The following is a 22,583-nucleotide window of genomic DNA, read 5'->3' on the forward strand; positions in this document are numbered from 1 at the left end:
GTTGTTAATTAGTTAGTAGGAAACAGGCAGGAGGCCAGTTTTCATTTTCATCCCTGGTTAGACATGCCAGTCATTCAATGCACTCAGGATTTTTAAGCACTCCTGCTTGTCCTTCAGAGAGAGGAATATAACATACACACAAATTAATTTTAAATAAACCATTTCTGGTAGTGGGGAGGAAGGGCAGTCACATTTCCATACCACATAAACAAATTGAAGATTAGGTTACCTTGGTCCGTGTGCTTGTGTATTTTTAAAATCATACTCTGTGGATCAAGTACAAAGGATGTGGGGTAGTACAGGAGATTTGTTCATGCATGCGGTGGTGGCTTCTGTGTTTAAGGTATTAAATGTACAGAACAACATTTTACGTTGTCTCCCAATCTTGTCATTACTTGCTGAGTTTAGAGGAGAGAAAACAGCAAAGGAATGCATTTACTGTATTTACTTTTTCAGCTATAGTTTCTCATGTGATCAGTACATTTGCACTTCCTGGAAAACAAGGAGCTATATGAAACTTGAAGATTCAGTTCAATGCACCTCTGTGCTCAAACTGCCTGTAAATACATAAAATTAACTTGGAAAAGTGGATGTAAAAATGAAATTGGACACATTAGATCATTCACGAATGATTTCATACAGGATTAATTTTGAAAAAATGGGATCTGCGATTAATAAAGCTCGTCTGTTACTCTAACATGGCTGAAAAATGTAAACAACATACAACATTATATATATAGGTCGCCTGTACCAGAGAAATTAATCCAATTTTATCTAGTCTTATTATTCAGTGCTTGCTTCTGGGTTCTCTCATACTGGTTTACCGAAAAAGCTTAGACCAAAAGTTCTTTTAATGCACTTTTGAATAAATAAGACTCTGAACTAAACCCCTAAATATGCATATCCCATAGGAAAGCTGGATCTGGATCCAAAGCTAAACTTTGCAACTAGGGGAGATCTCTGCTTGTTACTGGGCTGTTTAAATTGCTTTCTGTAAAAAATCTTGGATTGTCAGCAGCATAGTCTAACCAAATCAAAAGGATGAGTCCTCTACTGTTCTATCAAACATTTGTGCCTTCATTTACACCCAGGCTCATATTTTGATTTAGCATGTCATAAAGCAAATGACAATACTCTCCTTTTTAATTTGTTGGATACTTGTACTGTCTACAGCTTCCTATCAATCTAGAAACATATTCCAACAAAATGATTATAAAGAGAGTGCAAGGACATTTTATTCCAGCTCACAACTTCATCTGAGCTCAAAATAAATATAGTTCTATACTGGTGCAGATAATATTGTTTTGGAAATCTTCCTCTTGTTATTCAATCTTTCATCCAGCAGAAACACAAGGCATTTCCACTCAATGTTTATTTTCAAGCCAGATACAAAAACTATACCATTCAAAAGTTTTTCAAAGCAAATCCAAGGACTGCATTAACAACAGGCTACTGCAATAAAAGCAACTTTATAAAATTTACAACTAGCTTAACAGTTTGAAACTTTTTTTCTCTCTTTCCCCCCATCTTACCCTTGGCAGGAGCTGCGGGGGGGGGGGGGGGGGAAGACTACTACCAAAGCGTAGAAGTGACTAAAAGAATCAGACCTTAAATCTGGTGATGAATATCGGTCAATGGAATTAAGTCCTTCTTTTTCGCTACTAACTAAAGACCCATGTCCAGACATTTTTCTCTGGAGGGGAAGGGACCTTTCCTCCCATTCTGTATCATGTTTCTTTTACAGCTGGCATCTTTGGAGGAGTTCGCAATACCATTCATGTGAATGAAATGGGTGGATCTTAATGGCTGTAATAACAGCAAGGCCACTTCAAAAGCCACAGGGACAGCTAAAACAAATCAGCTATTACACAAATTAGCAATAGGAGTTGGAAAAACATTATTTGTGCTTTGACCCTGCCATGCTTTGACCCTTGTTCCCCAAGGAGACAGGATTTTGCGTATTCAAAGTTGTGACATTTTTTTGGAATGCCTTGTCATTTTTTTCAGAACGGCAAGATTGGATCCCTGTTGTGATGCTTCTGCTGACACATTTTTGGTCTTTATACAGTTTTTATACAGTGGCTGATAGCTTTATTACTACTTCCTTAACCATTAATCAATTCTAGTTTAGAAGGTGCAACTGCCACTATGTTTGTGTTCCCCTGTGGTTTTAAACCAAGGGTGACATTGAAATAGGGTTGGCTACTATTGTAAACAAAATAATTTCCCCCAATTTTGGACAGTTGCTTTTATTATTATTGTTTGGTCATTTGAAAAGCAGACAGGAGGGTAAAAGCCTATTGCTGATTCATTAAAAATTAGTGAGAAGCAGGTGTGTAATTGGAATATAAAGTAAAACTTGATTGTCATTTTGTCAAATGTGTGATTTGCATCATGCCCAGCACCATGATATCTGAATACATGTAAAGACTATATAATCGTTGGTTGTGTATTGCCTGTGACGATCATGACTGATCATGATTTAATCATTGTGTTGCAGTAGTTTCCAAAGGTCACAGTCAGGATTGGGGTAAACAAAGATACAGCTCCTGTCCCAAAGAGCTTACAATCTAATAGAGTAATATTAAACATTAATAAATATAAAGTCTTACATTGTTGGGGTTTGTTGTTGTTGTTTCTGAAGATAATATGTGTCTGAGATACTACTTTTTTCAAACACACACACTGTTAGAGCCCAATCTCTCTCCCATTGTGGTTTATGTGAATTTTAACTTTGACAGTTACAGGAGCCAAAGCAGCACCTATAATTTATCCACAAATTGGAGTAATTGGGAATGCTCCTGTGAGTAAGAAGGCATGCAGAATTTGGCCCTAAGTTTACAAGCAAATTGTTACAACGATACTGTAATATATTTTTATCTAACAACTCTGGAAATAATTTCATTAGAACATGGAAAATTAAATTCTTTGCACCCATTTTTTTACTAGCAGTTAATTATATTTCCACACAAAGATAAAACAACCACCTCCCCACCCTCACCCCCAGTGTGAACACTTTCATGCTTTGGGAAAGTTTGGACTCATGTTTAATTTTACTTTGGGTAAGGGTTTTGCTGCTGTTGTCATTATGTTTATTACCAAACATAGATTATACAGTAATTGATCTAAAATATATTCTAACCAGTCAGGTTCACCTGCACTCTAAGGAAAAATACTAGCACCCAGTTTGGCTGTGTGACATATTACTGAAGTCTAGAAGGAACGAGTGGTTCCTCAATTACTAACCTATTCTTAAAAGTTATTTAAATAGCAGACATTTCATGCAAGCAGCCAAACAGCTGATGATTAAAAGACCACAGAGGAAGAAGTGGTGCTGTGCCTACTTGTATATCTTAGCAGAGAAAGGATTTCCTCCAGAGCCAAGTTCTTGGCTGCAAGACAGTGGTTTTAAAAGTTAAACCTACAGCCTTAGTTACAGTAAACTTGATATTCTAAGGACTTCTAAGGCAAGTGAGATCTGTTGAAATCAGACATGATTACAGAAAAGAGCAGATTTTGACTTAAAGAAGAGAAAGACCTTTGTTACACAACCTGAAACAAACCCCAGAACAGGTGAAACTGGCTTTACCTGGGTTTGTTTTTTTTTAAAAACACAGAACTTGAACCAGATATTTTAATCTTCTGGCAAATCCCACCTGAATTTCAAGTGAACCTGGTCCAGGTCTTTTGTTATTTTGCATGGAAATCACATGAAATTCAGCGGTTTTACATGGCAAGCCAGATAAATCTTGGCAATTCTGACAGAGTTGTGTAATGAATTTTGAAGTACATTCAAATAGTCTGAGAATGAAGTAAATGACGGACTCTCAAAGATTCCATAATAGCCAGCTTGAGAATGGAAACATGCAGAGTATCTCCAGTTGGCTCTTTGCCCTGACTCTCACTCCAATGTGCCACTCTCTCCTGTTATGTGAGAAGTAGCCAGCCTGCAGCGGTTTCAGAAGTGGATGATGAAACACTTTTGCATTACATCATGCAGTTGTGGATTGCATTGTGGAATAGTTTCCTTGCTCACTAGAAGCGCTGTACAAGCAGCCTCCCAAAATAAGAACAAAGCTCTCACATGAGACTAGGAGTACTTGTGGCACCTTAGAGACTAAGGGTATGTCTACATCTACAATTTTGCAGCGCTGGTTGTTACAGCTGTATTAGTACAGCTATATAGGGCCAGCACTGCAGAGTGGCCACACTTACAGCAACCAGTGCTGCAAGTGGTGTTAGATGTGGCCACACTGCAGCGCTGTTGGGCGGCTTCAAGGGGGATTCGGGGAACGCGAGAGCAAACCGCGGCAAAGCTGGTCTCCTTCCCCGGTTTGCTCTCGCGTTCCCCGAACCCCCGAGCAAGCAGGTCTCCTTCCCTGCGGTTTGCAGGGGGGTTCGGGGAACGCGAGAGCAAACCGGGGAAGGAGACCAGCTTCGCCGCGGTTTGCTCTCGCGTTCCCGGAACCACCCAGCAAACCGCAGGGAAGGAGACCTGCTTGCTCCGGGGTTCGGGGAACGCGAGAGCAAACCAGGGAAGGAGACCAGCTTCGCCGCGGTTTGCTCTCGCGTTCCCCGAACCACCCAGCAAACCGCAGGGAAGGAGACCTGCTTGCTCCGGGGTTCGGGGAACGCGAGAGCAAACCGGGGAAGGAGACCAGCTTGATTACCAGAGGCTTCCTCAGGTATGCTGGGTTACCTGCTTATTCCACGGAGGTCAAGAAAAGCGCTGGTAAGTGTCTACACTTGATTACCAGCGCTGGATCACCAGCGCTGGATCCTCTACACCCGAGACAAAACGAGAGTACGGCCAGCGCTGCAAACAGGGAGTTGCAGCGCTGGTGATGCCCTGCAGATGTGTACACCTCCTAAGTTGCAGCGCTGTAACCCCCTCACCAGCGCTGCAACTTTGTGATGTAGACAAGCCCTAACAAATTTATTTCAGCATGAGCTTTCATGAGCTACAGCTCACTTCTTCGGATGCATAGAATGGAACACACAGACAGGAGATATTTATACATACAGAGAACATGAGAAGGTGGAAGTAGGCATACCAACAAGAAGAGTCTAATCAATTGAGATGAGCTATCAGCAGGATAAAAAAACTTTTGAAATGATAATTAAGATGACCCATAGAAGGTGTGAGGAGAACTTAACATAGGGAAATATATTCAATTAGTGTAATGACCCAACCATTCCCAGTCTCTGTTTAGGCCTGAGTTAATTGTATTTCATTTGCATATTAATTCGAGTTCAGCAGTCTCTCTTTGGAGTCTGTTTTTGAAGTTTTTTTGTTGCAAAATTGCCACCTTCGAGTCTGTCACTGAGTGGTTAGAGAGGTTGAAGTGTTCTCCCACTGGTTTTTGAATGTTGTGATTCCTGATGTCAGATTTGTGTCCATTTATTCTTTTGCATAGAGACTGTCTGGTTTGGCCAATGTACATGGCAGAGGGGCATTGCTGGCACATGATGGCATATATGACGTTGGTAGATGTGCAGGTGAACGAGCCCCTGATGGTGTGGCTGATGTGATTAGGTCCTATGATGGTGTCACTTGAATAGATATGTGGACAGAGCTGGCATCGGGCTTTGTTGCAAGGATAGGTTCCTGGGTTAGTGTTTATGTTGTATGGTGTGCGGTTGCTGGTGAGTATTTGTTTCAGGTTGGGAGGCTGCCTATAAGCAAGGATTGGCCTGTCTCCCAAGATCTGTGAGAGTGAGGAATCATCTTTAAGGATAGGTTGTAGATCTTTGATGATGCACTGGAGAGGTTTTAGTTGGGGGCTGTAGGTGATGGCTAGTGGCATTCTGTTATTTTCTTTGTTGGACCTGTCCTGTAGTAGGTGGCTTCTGGGTACTCTTCTGGCTCTGTCAATCTGTTTTTTCACCTCAGCAGGTAGGTATTGTAGTTTTAAGAATGCTTGATAGAGATCTTGTAGGTGTTTATCTCTGTCTGAGGGATTGGAGCAAATACGGTTGTATCTTAGAGCTTGGCTGTAGACAATGGATCGTGTGGTGTGTCCTGGATGGAAGTTTGAGGCATGTAGGTAAGTATAGCGGTCAGTGGGTTTCCGGTATAGGGTGGTGTTATGTGACCATCGCTTATTAGCACAGTAGTGTCTAGGAAATGGACCGCTTGTGTGGATTGGTCTAGGCTGAGGTTGATGGTGGGATGGAAATTGTTAAAATCATGGTGGAATTCCTCGAGGGCTTCTTTTCCATGAGTCCAGATGATGAAGATGTCATCAATGTAGCGCAAGTAGAGTAGGGGCGTTAGGGAACGAGAGCTAAGGAAGCGTTGTTCTAAGTCAGCCATAAAGATGTTGGCATACTGTGGGGCCATGCGGGTACCCATAGCAGTGCCATTGACTTGAAGGTATATATTGTCCCCAAATGTGAAATAGTTGTGGGTGAGGACAAAGTCACAAAGTTCAGCCACCAGGTTAGCCGTGATATTATCGGGGATACTATTCCTGATGGCTTGTAGTCCATCTTTGTGTGGAATGTTGGTGTAGAGGGCTTCCACATCCATAGTGGCCAGGATGGTGTTTTCTGGAAGATCACCGATGGACTGTAGTTTCCCCAGGAAGTCAGTGGTGTTTTGAAGATAGCTGGGAGTGTTGGTAGCATAGGGCCTGAGGAGAGAGTCCACATAGCCAGACAATCCTGCTGTTAAGGTGCCAATGGTTGATATGATGGGGCGTCCGGATTTCCAGGTTTATGGATCTTGGGTAGCAAATAGAATACACTTGGTCAGGGTTCTAGGCATGTGTCTGTACAGATCTGTTCCTGTGCTTTCTCAGGGAGTTTTTTGAGCAGATGGTGTAGTTTCTTTTGGTAATCATCAGTGGGATCAGAGGATAATGGCCTGTAGAATGTGGAGTTAGAGAGCTGCCTAGCAGCCTCTTGTTCATATTCCGACCTATTCATGATGATGACAGCACCTCCTTTGTAAGCCTTTTTGATTTTGATGTCAGAGTTGTTCTTGAGGCTGTTGATGGCATTGTGTTCAGCATGGCTTAGGTTATGGGGCAAGTGATACTGCTTTTCCACAATTTCAGCCTGTGCACATTGACGGAAGCAATCTATGTAGAAGTCAAGTCTATAAAAAGGCTTCTGCATGGACTTCTCCTGAGGGTCGAAACAACAGACTTGACTTCTACATAGAATGCTTCCGTCAACGTGCATGGGCTGAAAAAGCAGTATCACTTACCCCATAACCTAAGCCATGCTGAACACAATGCCATCAACAGCCTCAAGAACATCATAATCAAAAAGGCTGACAAAGACAATATACACCTTCAAGTCAGTGGCACTACATTGATGACATCTTCATCATCTCGACTCATGGAAAAGAAGCCCTCGAGGAATTCCACCATGATTTTAACAATTTCCATCCCACCATCAACCTCAGCCTAGACCAGTCCACACAAGCGGTCCATTTCCTAGACACTACTGTACTAATAAGCGATGGTCACATAAACACCACCCTATACCGGAAACCCACTGACCGCTATACTTACCTACATGCCTCCAGCTTCCATCCAGGACACACCACACGATCCATTGTCTACAGCCAAGCTCTAAGATACAACCGTATTTGCTCCAATCCCTCAGACAGAGATAAACACCTACAAGATCTCTATCAAGCATTCTTAAAACTACAATACCCACCTGCTGAAGTGAAAAAACAGATTGACAGAGCCAGAAGAGTACCCAGAAGCCACCTACTACAGGACAGGTCCAACAAAGAAAATAACAGAATGCCACTAGCCATCACCTACAGCCCCCAACTAAAAACTCTCCAGCGCATCATCAAAGATCTACAACCTATCTTTAAAGATGATTCCTCACTCTCACAGATCTTGGGAGACAGTCCTTGCTTATAGGCAGCCTCCCAACCTGAAACAAATACTCACCAGCAACCGCACACCATACAACATAAACACTAACCCAGGAACCTATCCTTGCAACAAAGCCCAATGCCAGCTCTGTCCACATATCTATTCAAGTGACACCATCATAGGACCTAATCACATCAGCCACGCCATCAGGGGCTCGTTCACCTGCACATCTACCAACGTCATATATACCATCATGTGCCAGCAATGCCCCTCTGCCATGTACATTGGCTAAACCAGACAGTCTCTATGCAAAAGAATAAATGGACACAAATCTGACATCAGGAATCATAACCAGGGCCGGCTCTAGCAATTTCGCCGCCCCAAGCAAGGCGGCACGCCGCGGGGGGCGCTCTGCCGCTTGCCGGTCCCACGGCTCTGGTGGACTTCCCTCAGGCTTCCCTGCAGGGGTCCAGTGGTCCTGCGGCTCCGGTGGACCTATCGCAGGCATGCCTGTGGATGCTCCACCGGAGCCGCAGGACCAGCGGACCCTCCGCAGGCATGCCTGCGGGAGGTCCACCGGAGCTGCCTGCCACCCTCCTGGCAACTGGCAGAGCACCCCCCGCGGCGTGCCGCCCCAAGCACGCAATTGGCGTGCTGTGGCCTGGAGCCGGCCCTGATCATAATATTTAAAAACCAGTGGGAGAACACTTCAACCTCTCTAACCACTCAGTGACAGACTTGAAGGTGGCAATTTTGCAATAAAAAAACTTCAAAAACAGACTCCAAAGAGAGACTGCTGAACTCGAATTAATATGCAAATTAGATACAATTAACTCAGGCCTAAACAGAGACTGGGAATGGTTGGATCATTACACTAATTGAATCTATTTCCCTATGTTAAGTTCTCCTCACACCTTCTATGGGTCATCTTAATTATCACTTCAAAAGTTTTTTTATCCTGCTGATAGCTCATGTCAATTGATTAGACTCTTCTTGTTGGTATGCCTACTTCCACCTTTTCATGTTCTCTGTATGTATAAATATCTCCTGTCTGTGTGTTCCATTCTATGCATCTGAAGAAGTGAGCTGTAGCCCACGAAAGCTCATGCTGAAATAAATTTGTTAGTCTCTAAGGTGCCACAAGTACTCCTGTTCTTTTTGCAGACACAGACAACACGGCTGCTACTCAAATAACCAGTCACATGAGACTGGTATTTTTCTTAGGGTTGCCAACCCTCCAGGATTTTCCAGGAATTAAAAATTAATCTTTAATTAAAGATTATATCATGTGATGAAATGTCCAGGAATACATACAACCAAAATTAGCAACCCTAAATTTTCTGCAAAAGGCCATGAAAAGAAGCTGCAGATTTTGGATTTGAATTTGTTCAAAGTTTGAAGCTATTGGATCCCAAGTTTTGATTTGGGCCTATTTTACTGTAGTTACATTTTTGATGGCAAGCATGAAGGTGGATACATTAGCAATTGAACTCTTCCCAGGGTATTTTTTTCTTCATTCATGATGATAGTCTAAAGTATGTTTTTCTAACATCAGCAAACTTCTAGTTGAGGGGGGAAAATGGCAAATAATTCTAACTGTTCTAATAAACTCATGTTTGATTACTATATAACCTAAAAGTGGCAGAGGATGTGGAATATGTACACTTTGCTTCCTCACCTGTTTTCACAGAAAAACAGAAGTAAATGTTTAGAAAGATGAATACAAATCTTCCCACCTGGCATCACATGGAATTAACATTTTTCTCATTCCACAGTTGCATTTTTGCCAAGTAAGATTAATGTTTGCGGTGTCCTAAACAAAAGAATTGCTCCATAAATTACAGCATAAACATCTTAAAGTACTTTAGATGTTTAAAGTAAGTATGAAATCTGTCATCCAAAGGTATAGACACTTTCCATAATGCTGTGACATAGAGTTTGTTGGTCAGAGACTAAATTTTATTTCCTGTCCCTGCTCATCTGCCATGGGTCACGGAAAAGAATAATACTCCTATCACATATAGTTATACTATTACCTCTTCCTTTAAAAAAAAATCCCAAATACAATTAAACATGATATCATTCATAAATAACTACTATAACAAACGAATGGAGATATCTAGGACTATCTGACTCCCTGGCAGATGACGATTATTCAGATGCTTACTTAATACCTGTTAGTTATGACTGTCCCTGAATGAACCTCAGTGGCTTTCTGATCCCATGGCTGCTTCTTATTCTAAACAGTTTTTTCTGCAGTAGCTTCTTCAGCTGCTAAAGTGGATCTGCATTATGGAGCCTGCATTTGCTGCTCCTGGTATTTTTCAGTGATACATGGCTGGACTGGGTGGGCACTTACTCATAAATACTGACTTACTTCAGTGGCTGTTCTCACATCTTCGTGTTTGGATATGGTTGTAAACCAATGGACAGATTCATCAGCCAGAGAAGGCAAAATGTTTAAGTCCTTTTCCTCAAGACTCCCTTTATTAATTAAAAAAGATGCAAATAACTTGGCAACAACCACCACCTTTTTAGCTTTCAGAAAGCTGGAGGAGGATTTGTCCCTCCGCATTCCTGTTATAGTCCCACCCTAGACCAGCCATGTGATAGGCAGGGAATCTTTTTACCCCTTGTACATTGGGCCATAGGAGTGCCTATACACCTTGTCACAGTGATGTACATGCATTCTGCAGTGTTCACTTACAAACTGACTTGAGCTTTGGTCTTCAAAAACAACAGACGCAACCAAATTTCCTCCTATGATGTGTTACCTTTCTAGTATGCTTTTTTGCTATAAAAGCCAGAAACTTGCCCCAAATAAGCACATCTATGGCAAGAAGAAAAATATTTACAGAGTTCTTTAAACATTATCATTTGAATTAACCTATTAAGATGATGGCGTAATCCTGAAATAATATTTGCATAATTTAGAAATACAACTCTGTGTCTGTTCCATAGCTTGCTCCCATGGCTAACTTGGAACCCATCTGCATTGCATGAAGAAACATGGGCTAGCACAGTTCTTTGTCGGGGTTAGGGACATCCCTATTATCACTCGTTTTATTGCCAGTGTATAAAATATAATAGGCTAGAGACTAAAACACAGACTAAAAGATTGTTCCTTAACATGGTTACAGAACTGTCATTTCCCAACCACACTGGAAATTAAGAAAAAAAAGCTATAATACTGTTCTTTTCCTGTATGCGAGGCTCGTAGGCATAAGGCTTACAACATTGTTTAAACACACAGTTTTAATTTGGTTGTGGTAGAACTGGGTAATAACATGGTTTGATGTGCCACGTGGATGGGGCCAAACTTTGAGTTTAAAATGTGCTTTAGCCCAAGTAGCGATCCAAGCCAAAACATGATTTTTTAATCCTGTTTATAAAACATGGTTTGGATCCCTCCACAATGGCCAGTCAAAAGTGCCTCAACCAAATGTAAAGTATGCTTAAGAAGGGTTTTAAAACATATTAAAAAGAACTAGGGCCTCATACTAATTTCCCTAGTCATTAGAAACACACTGGCAAAGGCAAATTTATTATCTTTAGGTCTGATGAAACAACAACCTTACAGACAGTTGAAAAGCTTGCTGTACTATCTATAAAGCTATTGACATTGGATGTGATCCAACACTTCACCTAGTATAATGTTCCAAACTCCCTCTGTGGTGAAATTACTTAAAGCTCAGTAGTCCCTGTAAGGCACATCTCTCCCTTGCAGTGAGAGAGGAGTAAATATGCATTCTGTTGCCTCAGGGAGCAGCAAGTGCAGGCACACAGAGGCATGTCATGGGGTGGAACTTACTCCTGCGGTTCTACCTGGGGTATAGTGAGGGTATAATCGTCATCCCAGCACCTCTCCACCAATGCAATGATCCCCGGGGGGAGTAGGGAGGGAGCAATCTGGACATATACAAATGTGCAATGAATGCAACTGCAACTGGACTTCTGAATACTGTGTGATGGAGAATGGTTTGGGCCCATATCCTCAAAGATATTTAGGCACCCAATTCCTATTGATGTCTTGTGCTCTCTCCCTTCTGCACATCTCCATAAAGGCCAGGCATAATCTGGTCCCTGTTTAAATACAAGCCCAGAAGATTCCAGGACAAGAAAGCCATGATAGCAAAGAGAAGTCCTGCCATGAGGAAGGGGGAGACGTATGGCTTTTTATGAAGATGTTCACATGAATGAGGCTTGTAAGATTTAGTCCTCAATAAATAATTGGGAAAAGTGAGTTACTATTAAGATCTGTTCAGCACCTCTACCAGTGATGTGCAAAGGGAAATGCATATTTTCCCCTCTTGGGAAAAGGTTCCAGTATGCCTAGTGACAAAAGAATAAAATCATTAAAGAAAAATACAAATGAATGAAAACGAAATAGTAGTATACAATTCTTTTAAACTGATATTCCTAGCATAGTTTCTCAAGAATCCCCTATGGCTGAGGCAAAAGGATCTAATACAAGAATAAAAGCATACTCAGTATTTAACAACCAGGATACATGTCTATTCTATAGCCTCTCTGCACATGGAATTCCAAGTCATTTCACATGAAAGATTTACAGAATCAGCCCCACAATATTTAATTTTATGTAAATATAAGTCTAATCAAAATTGGCCTTTGTAATGAAGGAAACTACTAATAGACAGGCTGTTGCACATGAAATATGAAACTGATATAAATCCTATTTTATTCTTAATCTGTTATTAGTGGTAGATGATGCACACGCCAAATACAAAAACGCTATTATCTCACAGATGTAGTATGTGAAAAGCAGTCTGTTCCCATAACAACAGGCAATTTTAGACAGTATTTTTCATCATTTCTAGCAGCAAAGGTTAGGCTCACAAAATGGAAAATCTGTTTAAAAAAAAGGTTCAATAATGATTTGTAAGCCACTGTGTATTGTATATTTAAGAAATGGATTTCAAATGCATTCAAATTTATTAACATTTGAGTGCCTTTAAATGAACTAACTAGAGGCATGATCTTGCAAAACCTTACTCACTTGAGAAATCTTGCTTACATGATTAGTTCCACTGGAGAAAACTCATGTGATGCAGGCTCAATCCTGCACAACCTTTTTGTCAAATTCGACTTACTTGTTCATGTAACTAATTTATTAGATAGATTTGATAAACCGTAAAAAAGGTCATTTATCCTATCACTGTCATGCCAGTATAAGTAATTGAGAGAATGGCTAAATCATCATGCTTTAGATTAAGGGTGCATTTTTGTTCATAAAGGATTAATAAATGATTAATTGATGTTATAAGTATGCTACATATATGAGAAGTATGTATTATAGATGGCTATAAGAACATCAGTAGATGGTATTAAGATGATTATAAGCCATGGATATAACCAGCCTATTGACCTAACACTTTATTAAAACACCAATTTATAATTTTTCGTTCTTTAAAACACATATATTAAGGTACCCTTAATATAAAATGTGATCAGAAGGATACATTTTTAGTACACTTCCCAAAAGCAAAGAATCTTTTTGTAATTTTGTTAACTGAATTCTCATTACAAAAATACAAATTTATGAAAAAAAAATAGCTTGGCCTAAGCATCAGAAGTTCTGAAATAATACATATGTATATCTTGTTGACTTGCCGATAATTAATATCTTGTGTTTATCAATATAATAAATCACTTTATGCAATCCAGTGCAAAATGTCCATTCCAAGAACCATAAGTAGGGCACAACTATTAAAGCACATTGGATGCATTCTGTTTTGTCTCTGAGCAGGGCTGGCTCCAGGCACCAGTGAAGGAAGCAGGTGCCTGGAGCGGCCAATAGAAAGGGGCGGCACTCCATCCATTATTGGGACAGCATGTCCAGGTCTGAGGTGGCAATTTGGCAGCAACTCAATCGCTCCGCTTCAGACTTTGGCGTCAATTCAGCAGCGGGCCCTTCACTTCCTCTCTTTCTCTTCGGCGGCACTTTGGTGGCAGCTCAGTTGGATTATTCTTTTTTTCTCTCTTTTTTTTTTTCACTGCTTGGGGCAGCAAAAAAGCTGGAGCTGGCCCAGTCTCTGAGACCATCTTACCGTGCATGCTCCATCTCTATAGTTGTGATAGGCTGTCATGCTCTTGAATTATGTCCCTAACTTCTGATTAGTTTGAACTAACTCACTGAGGGCATTCTCAGAGAAAGATCTTTGCTCTTTGATTTAAGCTTGATAAACTTTGGAAAGTGATGTAAGATGTACCTGGTCAGCCCGGCTATTTGATGTTAGCTTGGTATAACTGGGAAGGTCACTGGATCACCTTATTTTCATTGGGTTAGGTGGGGTTGGATATGCCTACCCTACAAATTAAGGTGTGATTGCAGGACTGGATTGTATTGCCTATGTGTGAACCAGCACATAGTAAGAGACAGTCCCTAGCCTGAAAAGTTACAATTGAAGGCCCTGGTTTTGCAACATGCATATGCCATGAGCAATTTTATGCATGTGAGTAGTCCCACTAAAATCAAAGAGACTACTAGCATGAGTATAGTTAAACACTTGCTAAAGTGGCTGGAGGATCAGACCACACAGGATGCAACTGACTAGTAACAAGCAAACAAATGGAGTGGGGGAGGGAAGATTAGGGTAATAGTGACAGGAAGGCATGCTTATATATACAGACTACATGCAAATCTTGCAAGTTTGAAGGTATTTTAAGATATGAATAAAAATGAGACATGTTTTAAATTAACATGGCTTGTAATGTGATAACAGTTCCCCTGCAGTGTTTGCAACCCAAATGTCTTGCACTGTCCTAATGCATGAAAACCAACAAGTGAAATTGACTATAAAATAGACACATCTACCGTCACTGTAAAAAAGGAACCAAGTGCAAAAATTAAAAGCTGAGTGAAGGCAATATTTAACAAACAATATAAATAGTGTAAAGTGAAATGAAATGTTAGTATGCTTTCAGTTTTAATGATCAAAGGTGATATTTACAAGTAAAGAATACTTTTAACATGACAGTAAGAAGGTGGCTGGCCCTTTAAACAAAAGGCCACTGGGCGTACCTCCACCTGTGACTGATCATCTGGGGGACAGCTGATGCTGGGATCAAACTCTTTGGGGACAAGGATCATCTTTTTGTTCTGTTTGTACAGCATCTAGTGGAATTGGGTCCTGGTTCTTGACTAGGGCTCCTTGGCAGTGTTTCAATAATGGTGGCAGCTGGGGTGTCAATCACTTTCTAGAGAAATGAAAGTGACATCACATCTGCCTGTCCTCCTGCGTTCCACCAATCCTCTCTCCTCCAACCCCAGCCCCATCAGTTCTGATCCCTCAGCCTCATCTCTGCTCCTCCTGAGCTCTTGGGGTTCTCCAGTCCCCTCTCCCAGGCCTGGAGGGCTGTAGCAGGGTCCCCTCTTTCTCTTCCCAGGGCTGGTGTTGCAGGGAGGGAAAGAAGAGGTGGCAGGAGTAGGGCAGCCATCCTATTGCTCATAGAAGGGGATAAAAGGAGAGGCAAGAACAGAGGAGAGGAGAGACTGGAGCCATTCTGAGCTGCTGGGCTTTTTCTTCTGGCATGTCCATCCTGTAAGAATGGTGTTGCCTCCAGAGGGGAGATTGGCTGCTCTAAGCCAGGAGGCAGGGAAGTGGGGAAAACAGCCAATCAGAGGAGGATTAATATAAATTGTATTTCCTCTACCTGAGAGCTGTTGCAAGCAGGCACACGCTAAGCACTGCTCCTAGGTGTTACCATGATACAAATAAATAATTATAAAATAATAAATAATTAGTAAGTACCAGCAAGTAGTTCAGTTCTGCTGGAGAGATGTAGCAAATAGGTAGGCTCCTACAGGAGACCCTGGGGCAAGGGAAAGAACCCAGGTTATATAGGATTCTCAGGCAGATGTCCTGTAGACTGTAATCCTGCAGGGAGCAGGCTAGGAATGAGAAGGGAGAGGAGAGGCTTGCCTAACTCCCAGACAGAAGCCCTGTAGAGAGTAATCCAATTGGTGTCAAGTATCAGAGGGGTAGCCGTGTTAATCCAATAGGGAGCAGATAGGCCCCTCCAGAAGCTCCCCAAGGGAAAGGAGATGACTGGTAAATTGAATTGGTGTTTAAATAGTTTCATTTTGAAGAAATAAAACCAAAACCAAAACCCTGAAGAAAGGAGATTAGAATTCTACAGCTGGAGCATGTTCTATGGTGCATGGGCTGATGAATTAGCCCATTGATTTACAATGACTTATCTTGGAAAAAACAAACAAGTGAATATTGCTGCTGCATATGAAGTTTGTTTTTGTTGAAGACATACAGCCAAGTGCTACTGTCAGTGGAATAATTCAAAAAAACAGGGCACATAGGATTTGGTCCATATAGTAGCAATCTGTAACTTTTGAAGAGGGGACTAACGCATAAATTCTACTAGTAAATATACACAACTTTTACCATTCTATTTCCTTTTCACATATGTCAGCTCTATAGAACAGAACCATTCCTGAATAATGCTTGTAAACTAAATCTAATTATTGTTAAATTATAATCATAGATTCAGAACATGATGGATTTCAATCTTTCTTTGTTTCACTACACAAACATTCAGCATTGACACTGCAAACCATAAGACAAAGTTAAAGGGAAACAAAATGATTGGTCTAATTTCACAATTTTTCTCTTTAGCCAAGCTTGGACAGATAACGCATAAGGCCAATTTCACTGGTATGCTTCAGCAGCTTTGGCAATACAAAGTAACTTTAAACATTGCAAGAGCAGCAAAAAGCATCCAGAGTAACTGGTGAATCTGGCCCGAAAGGTAGAGAAACTGCAGTACGATCCAGTCCTGCACTCCTTACTCAAAGTTCCTGCTGAAATCAATGGAAAATTTGCCAGAGAAAAAAGTGTTGGATTAAATCATTCTTTGGAAAATCTTTCAATGTAATCCCACATGGTTGTGAAGAATATATTCTGCCAGCAACTTGAAACAAATTCTTGAAGGGTTTGGAAAGGTAAAATGATGTGCAATTTGTGATGGGAAATTATCATGGGAAAGACATATATATGATAATGTAATTGTTTTCCTTAATAACTGTAAACTCCATCTCTTTCAACAAATTGCTGAGGAAGAGGGGTTCTATGCATTTTTTGGGGGGGTCTGTTACAGAGATGGTCTTGCTCACTGTCAGTAATAAAATCATTATCCTGTTTGTTCTTAGACCTGTTGGCAAACTCAGTTAATTTGTTTTTAAAACCAACTACCGGAACTGAGACTTCTGTAGTGAGATAATCAGGCTGTACTAAAGACACCCTGTATTTTCTCTTAGCCTAACACCACCAAAATAAATGTCTTGATTTCTCAATGCTACCATAACACACACACCAGCTGAACAGTCAATGCTTCTCTATGAGAAAAGGCCACAGTTTAAACTCTGTTAGAATGAAAGATCAGCAGTAAAAGGATGGCATAGCAGAGTTTAATGTTAGTTTTGAATAGAAAAATTAGAATAACATTTTTCATTTTAAATCCTATGGTGATTCATAATATAAGAGGCAGAAAAGGAAAATATATGAGAAAAATTGCTAGATGTCATATTAATACTAACTGCATATACAGAAAAACCTTGTGTTGCAATAAGTATCATCACAGCCATAAAAACATTTAAGCTATTACATCTGAAGGGGGGTGAGGGGAATCTCATATATATAAAACCTCAACTCACTATGTGAGGAGCGCAGTTTTCAAGCAGACTCAGGGCTTGTCCTGACAAAACAATCAAACCTTAGTAACAAACCAGGTGAGGCATTTGACATTTCCCACCTGTCAGAAAAATAAACCCAGTGTGCTGAGTGAATAAAGAACCATCACACACACGAATGATCAGTTTTTCCGGGGAGCGGATTTCTACAGCCAACTTCGTTAGGAGAAAAAAAAAAAAGAAGTTGAGTCTAGCCAAGGATACTGCTGTGCCAAGTGTAAACAAGAGAGAGACGTTAAAATGTGAGGTTTGAATTGTTTTATAAAGCAAAATTCACCATGCGAAAGACATGCTTTAAACTTAACCCACCGAGCGGGAGCCTCTCTTCCTAGGAGGGAACCTTTGGCAGAGCTCCTTAGGTATCAGGGGCGTGCAGATGGCTCCACGCCCGGAGTCTGGAGGAAGTGGGACCCACACCCGGATCATCCACCCTCTCGCATGCTGAGCTGCTGCCTTCCCCACCCCCACTCCGGAAAGTTTAGAGGTCAATAAAAGTCTCTTACCTGTTGATTTTCAGGGCAAATGCCCTTCTGTCAGCTGCGGGTAAAGTAGCCATGCTTGACAGCGTCCCTCGGAATTTAAGATCCCTAGGAGGGTTGAGGCTAGTAATGTCCACCGAGGGCGCTTATTATGTGTATCATACCAAGAGCTAAAGAATGAGTTTCATCTGTCAGTTCTGGGTGGAAACTTCCGCATTTCACCTTCCTCACTGAAATTGGCCAAGTGGGAGGGCTCAGCTACTGACTTACCCTCCAGAGAAAAGCCTGAGCTCTAATTCCGGGGCTCCCCGTGCGCTGAAAATCCAAATACCCCAGAGCTGCCTGGGCGATGCGCATCCTTCCCCATCAAGCCCTCCCGTTTTGTAATTCTGACCAGGACCCAAGCCCGCTGCAATTTTATAACAGGGACTCTAATGATCCCTTGAGAGGCGGCTGGAAATGCAGCCCTCACTCTGAATATAGCTTTTCACCTTGTTAGACACCCTGCCCGCTTCGGTATTTTTGACTGGTCCGGAGGGGTTCACGCAGGAAGACAGGAATTTAAATAGGCACTAAGGATGGGCTAGTTCCCCCACTGTAACCAGGGAGAGATCAAAGCGTCTGGCTCCCATGCTGTTTGGAAACTTTGTTTGCTAATATTTCGGCTTCCTCTTGCACAACTGGAAGAAAGGAACCTTTGCAGACTCTGAAGTAGGCTGACGCTTCTCAATAGGTGTCACTCTCGCTTGTACTGAAAACAATTTCCAGCGACTCTGGGCTTGCAAGAAAATTGTTTGATTAAAGGGACACTTCCAGTGAGGATCTCTGCGATTCAGTTCTGATCCCATCCTTCTTCCGGGGACAAGATATTTCTATGCAGCCTCTTAAGAAAAATTATGGCCATTTTCTAAGTTGTTTCCGTCATTCTTTGTACACAACCACTAAAATCCTTTCTGGGTGTGAATACTTAAAGCTGTAATAGGGGATGATAAAATAGATCCTGTTATTAAATAAATGTGAGGCTCTAATGAGCGGTGGGTACAGTACAACTAAATCCTCAAAGATGATCTTTCCAATCGAGTACAATCTGAAAGATAAACTCTCATTCTGACTTGGAGCCAGGATTACATCAACACAAGAAATAGAAGAGGAAACATTATTCTCCTTCCAGTATGTCCCAATTTCCACTGGATGAGACGATGATGGATCTTTAATTAAAATGCATTTTTACTGGTATAAATGTGTACGTATATGTTACACAATCAAGCTGTACTATGCGTAACAAAAGCGTGAGAGAGAGAGACATATACTAGATACCACTGTGCAGTAACCAGAAGTTGGTTCTGTATAGTGGTGTAATTATATTCACTATTCTACTTCTTGTTCCTCCTTCTTTCCCTTCATTTGGGGAGGGGAGTGTTATCTCAAAAAGACATTTTACAGCTTTTTTCATTTATTAAGATTACTGGTATTTTATGATGTTATTGCAGATTTACTGGCTTGTAAAGATGATAAACACTGGTGCATCTATTATGAAAAAACAACAACAACCCTTTAAATGTATACAAGTGCATGGCTGCTACAGAGGGATATGAGGGAGTCAAAGTAAGTCCAATGTTAGGCGTCCAAACCTCCCATTAATTCTATACTCTGTACTGGAATGCTGGAAACAGAGTTGCCAGATTCTGATACCCTGACTTACACCCATTCCTCTCCAACTTCTACAGATTTCAATAGGATTCCGTGCAGAGTAAGGTGCTAGTAGCTGTAAGGGTGGCAGAATCTGTCTTTCTTGTTTAAAAGTACTTTAGAGCGTTGTTAAATGAAGGGCTCATTTAAGATGATAAAGTGAAATTTGGTAGTTTCATACATATAAACCACCAGATCAAGGTTGTACAGATGGTCTTTTCAGAGTTCTTACTATATGCCTCAGGGGAAAGAAAGGCACAGCTGGAGAGCTGAGGGATTTAACAGAAAAACTAAAACCAATGAATCACTGAGTATGGAACAAATCTGGACATGTAAACAAAACACATCAGGAATCTACAGAATCAGGGAGACCCAAGAGGAAGGTCTTAAAAAAATGAACAAAGAAAAGAGAATATGTTAGACTGGAAAGAATGGATGTTAACTGGAAACCAGTTACATCACAAGGTATAAATGGAATTGGATATTTTATCGTGTGAGTCTTGTGCATATGCACAAGATGTTTTTCTCACAACACATTGACACTGAGGCTGCTTCCTGGTTGGCAGTTGGGGTTTGCTCCCCTTCTCCTGGAGCACTGAGCAAGGAATGTTCTGTTAAGATCAGGTGGGTCTCTCTCTCATGATTAATCTCTTATGAAGACAAGGGATATTGGACCTTGGTGGATCTTGCTCCTTCCTATTATGTGTGTGGAAACACAGAGAAAGACAATCGACCCTGATAATCCTGTAGAGCTATTCCAATGCACAGTGTAATTACAACGACAGTATGTGTACTACTCATAAAAATTCTTATTAAAAACACAACATTCAGCTTCGAATCAACAATTGCAATGTGTTCCAATCAGAAACATGGAAATAAATGAGAGAAATTTCATCCACCCTAATTTCATAAGTTAGAACCACATTTTTTTTAATGTCCACTAATTTTGGGTACCTAAGTTCAAACACCCCGGGCTTGATTTTCAGAACCACTGGACATCTACAGATCCCATTGATTTTAATGGGATTTGTGGGCTCTCAGCACTACTGAAAATTGGGCATCCCAAATTATTTTATGCTTTTCAAAATGGGGGCCTGTCTCTGATACACACCCCTGTTGATCTTGCATGGAATTGATGGAGATATAGGGTCTACTTTCCTCTCCACTATCATGTTCTTATAATATTATAACTTTAAAAAAATAACGCATGCCATGCTTACCTTAAGATGGAAAGCAATAGAATTAGAACTTATCTATTTTTTACATTGTGAAGATTGTGAAGACACCAATTACAGGCCAGGGAAAAGATGTTATTGCTTTCCAGTTCTCTCCTACACACAAGGTTGGATTCTCTGGTGTGTCAAGCTCACTTTGTATCACTTATAAAGGGAGGAGCTGTGGGGGAGTGCAATTCTACTATGCCCAATTTTCCACTGGTATAGAGTCCTTGCATAAGGTACAGCTGCTTTCTTGCAGCTTTAATTTGTGCCAGAGGCAGACAGCTATGAATCAGGGAGTTACAAACAACTCCCTGACAGCACACTCTCTTGACTGTGACCACATGCAGCTTGGGCACAGTGGAAAATCAAACCCTTGATATATTCCTAAAAAGTACTGTACAGACTAGTAATACTGGGTATTGTAAAACCCTGTCTTTCATTATTTGTTTATGGTAGCATTCACAATGTGCTAGGCACTTTCCAAACATTCAAGAAGCATCAGTCCCTACTCCAAGAAGCTCACAATCTAAAGACATAGAGATAAGAAAATACAATGTAATGGAGCAGAAAGAACAGCAGGCAATTCCCCATTCATTCCCTAATTCATCTGTGTTAGCTGTAGTACTTTATACCGTAAAAATGTTTTCTAGTTTTTCCTTTTCTTCTTCTGCAGGACCAACAGAGGGAATTGATCCTTGCTGTTCTTTCTTTTTAAAAATCCGTTTTAAAATTCCTGTTAAATTAAGTTTATTTTATTCAGTACGCTATGTATTTTTCTAGATGTATTTTCAGCATTGCTAAGTGTTCAAGAGCAGCTGAATAAATGCTTCAGACACTGTTTTACTTACAAAAGGGAGGGAATTGTTGAGCAAAGTTCAGCAAGTGTTTTATCATAACAGCTCAAGTGGCATGGGAGCATGGACCTCTACCATCCTTGCTTGTTGAACGGAGTCCCCTGAGACATACAGTTCAAAGCTATCCACTGCAAATTGATTAAGTTAATCAGTACTACCAGTAATAATTAAAGATACATTTGTATATATCCTGCAGTCTATATTGCAAGTGTCTGTTTTACTCTTTGCAACAATCAAATGCACATTACTAGGTCCTTGAGAAGCACAGGGAAATGTTTTTGTAAGTTAAAAGTATTTTATTGATTACATTCAAAAAAGAATACCTATAAAAATAAAAGTCTCCAAGCCACTAGAATATTTAGCAAATACACAGCATACATAATTACAGCACAGCAATCTGTGTTCTCTTTTTTGGAAATGCTGAGTGATCAGCAACTTATTCCAAAAGTACATGTGAACAGCAGAAGCTGCTAAATGTTTCTTTAGTCTACTTTTCCTGCACTCTTAGGTCTTGTCTGCACTGAGGAAATTTACCAAAAATGTCAAAACAGTTTTAGAACTGGTTGGAGCACCAAAGTATGGACAAAGCACAGGCCGATGGACCCACATTTAAACCTGGTCTATAGTCTTATCTATACTAGTGTTCCAACTGGTTTTAAAACTGGTTTGAATATTCTGAAAAATGTCCCCAGTGTACAAAGGCCTTAGGGCCTAATCATGATCCCATAGAAATCAATGGAAGCAGGATCTGGCCCTAAGGCAGCAATTTGGAA

General features: G+C 40.8%; 1 protein-coding gene across 2 annotated transcripts in view; it reads right to left on the bottom strand.

Annotated features, from left to right (window-relative positions):
* The window catches only part of DOCK8 (dedicator of cytokinesis 8), a 147,380-nt gene extending 128,586 nt beyond the window's left edge, over positions 1-18,794 (bottom strand). The window contains exon 1 of one of the 2 annotated variants that reach the window (XM_050944254.1): positions 18,072-18,794. In XM_050944254.1, the coding sequence (XP_050800211.1) occupies positions 18,072-18,124 (53 nt within the window). In that variant the 5' untranslated portion in view covers positions 18,125-18,794. The remainder of the gene's footprint in view (positions 1-18,071) is intronic. The other variant, XM_050944253.1, reaches the window with a different exon arrangement.
* Positions 18,795-22,583: the final 3,789 nt, after the last annotated feature.

The sequence above is a fragment of the Gopherus flavomarginatus genome, chromosome 3 (genome assembly GCF_025201925.1).
Source record: "Gopherus flavomarginatus isolate rGopFla2 chromosome 3, rGopFla2.mat.asm, whole genome shotgun sequence".
Taxonomy (NCBI): Eukaryota; Metazoa; Chordata; order Testudines; family Testudinidae; genus Gopherus; species Gopherus flavomarginatus.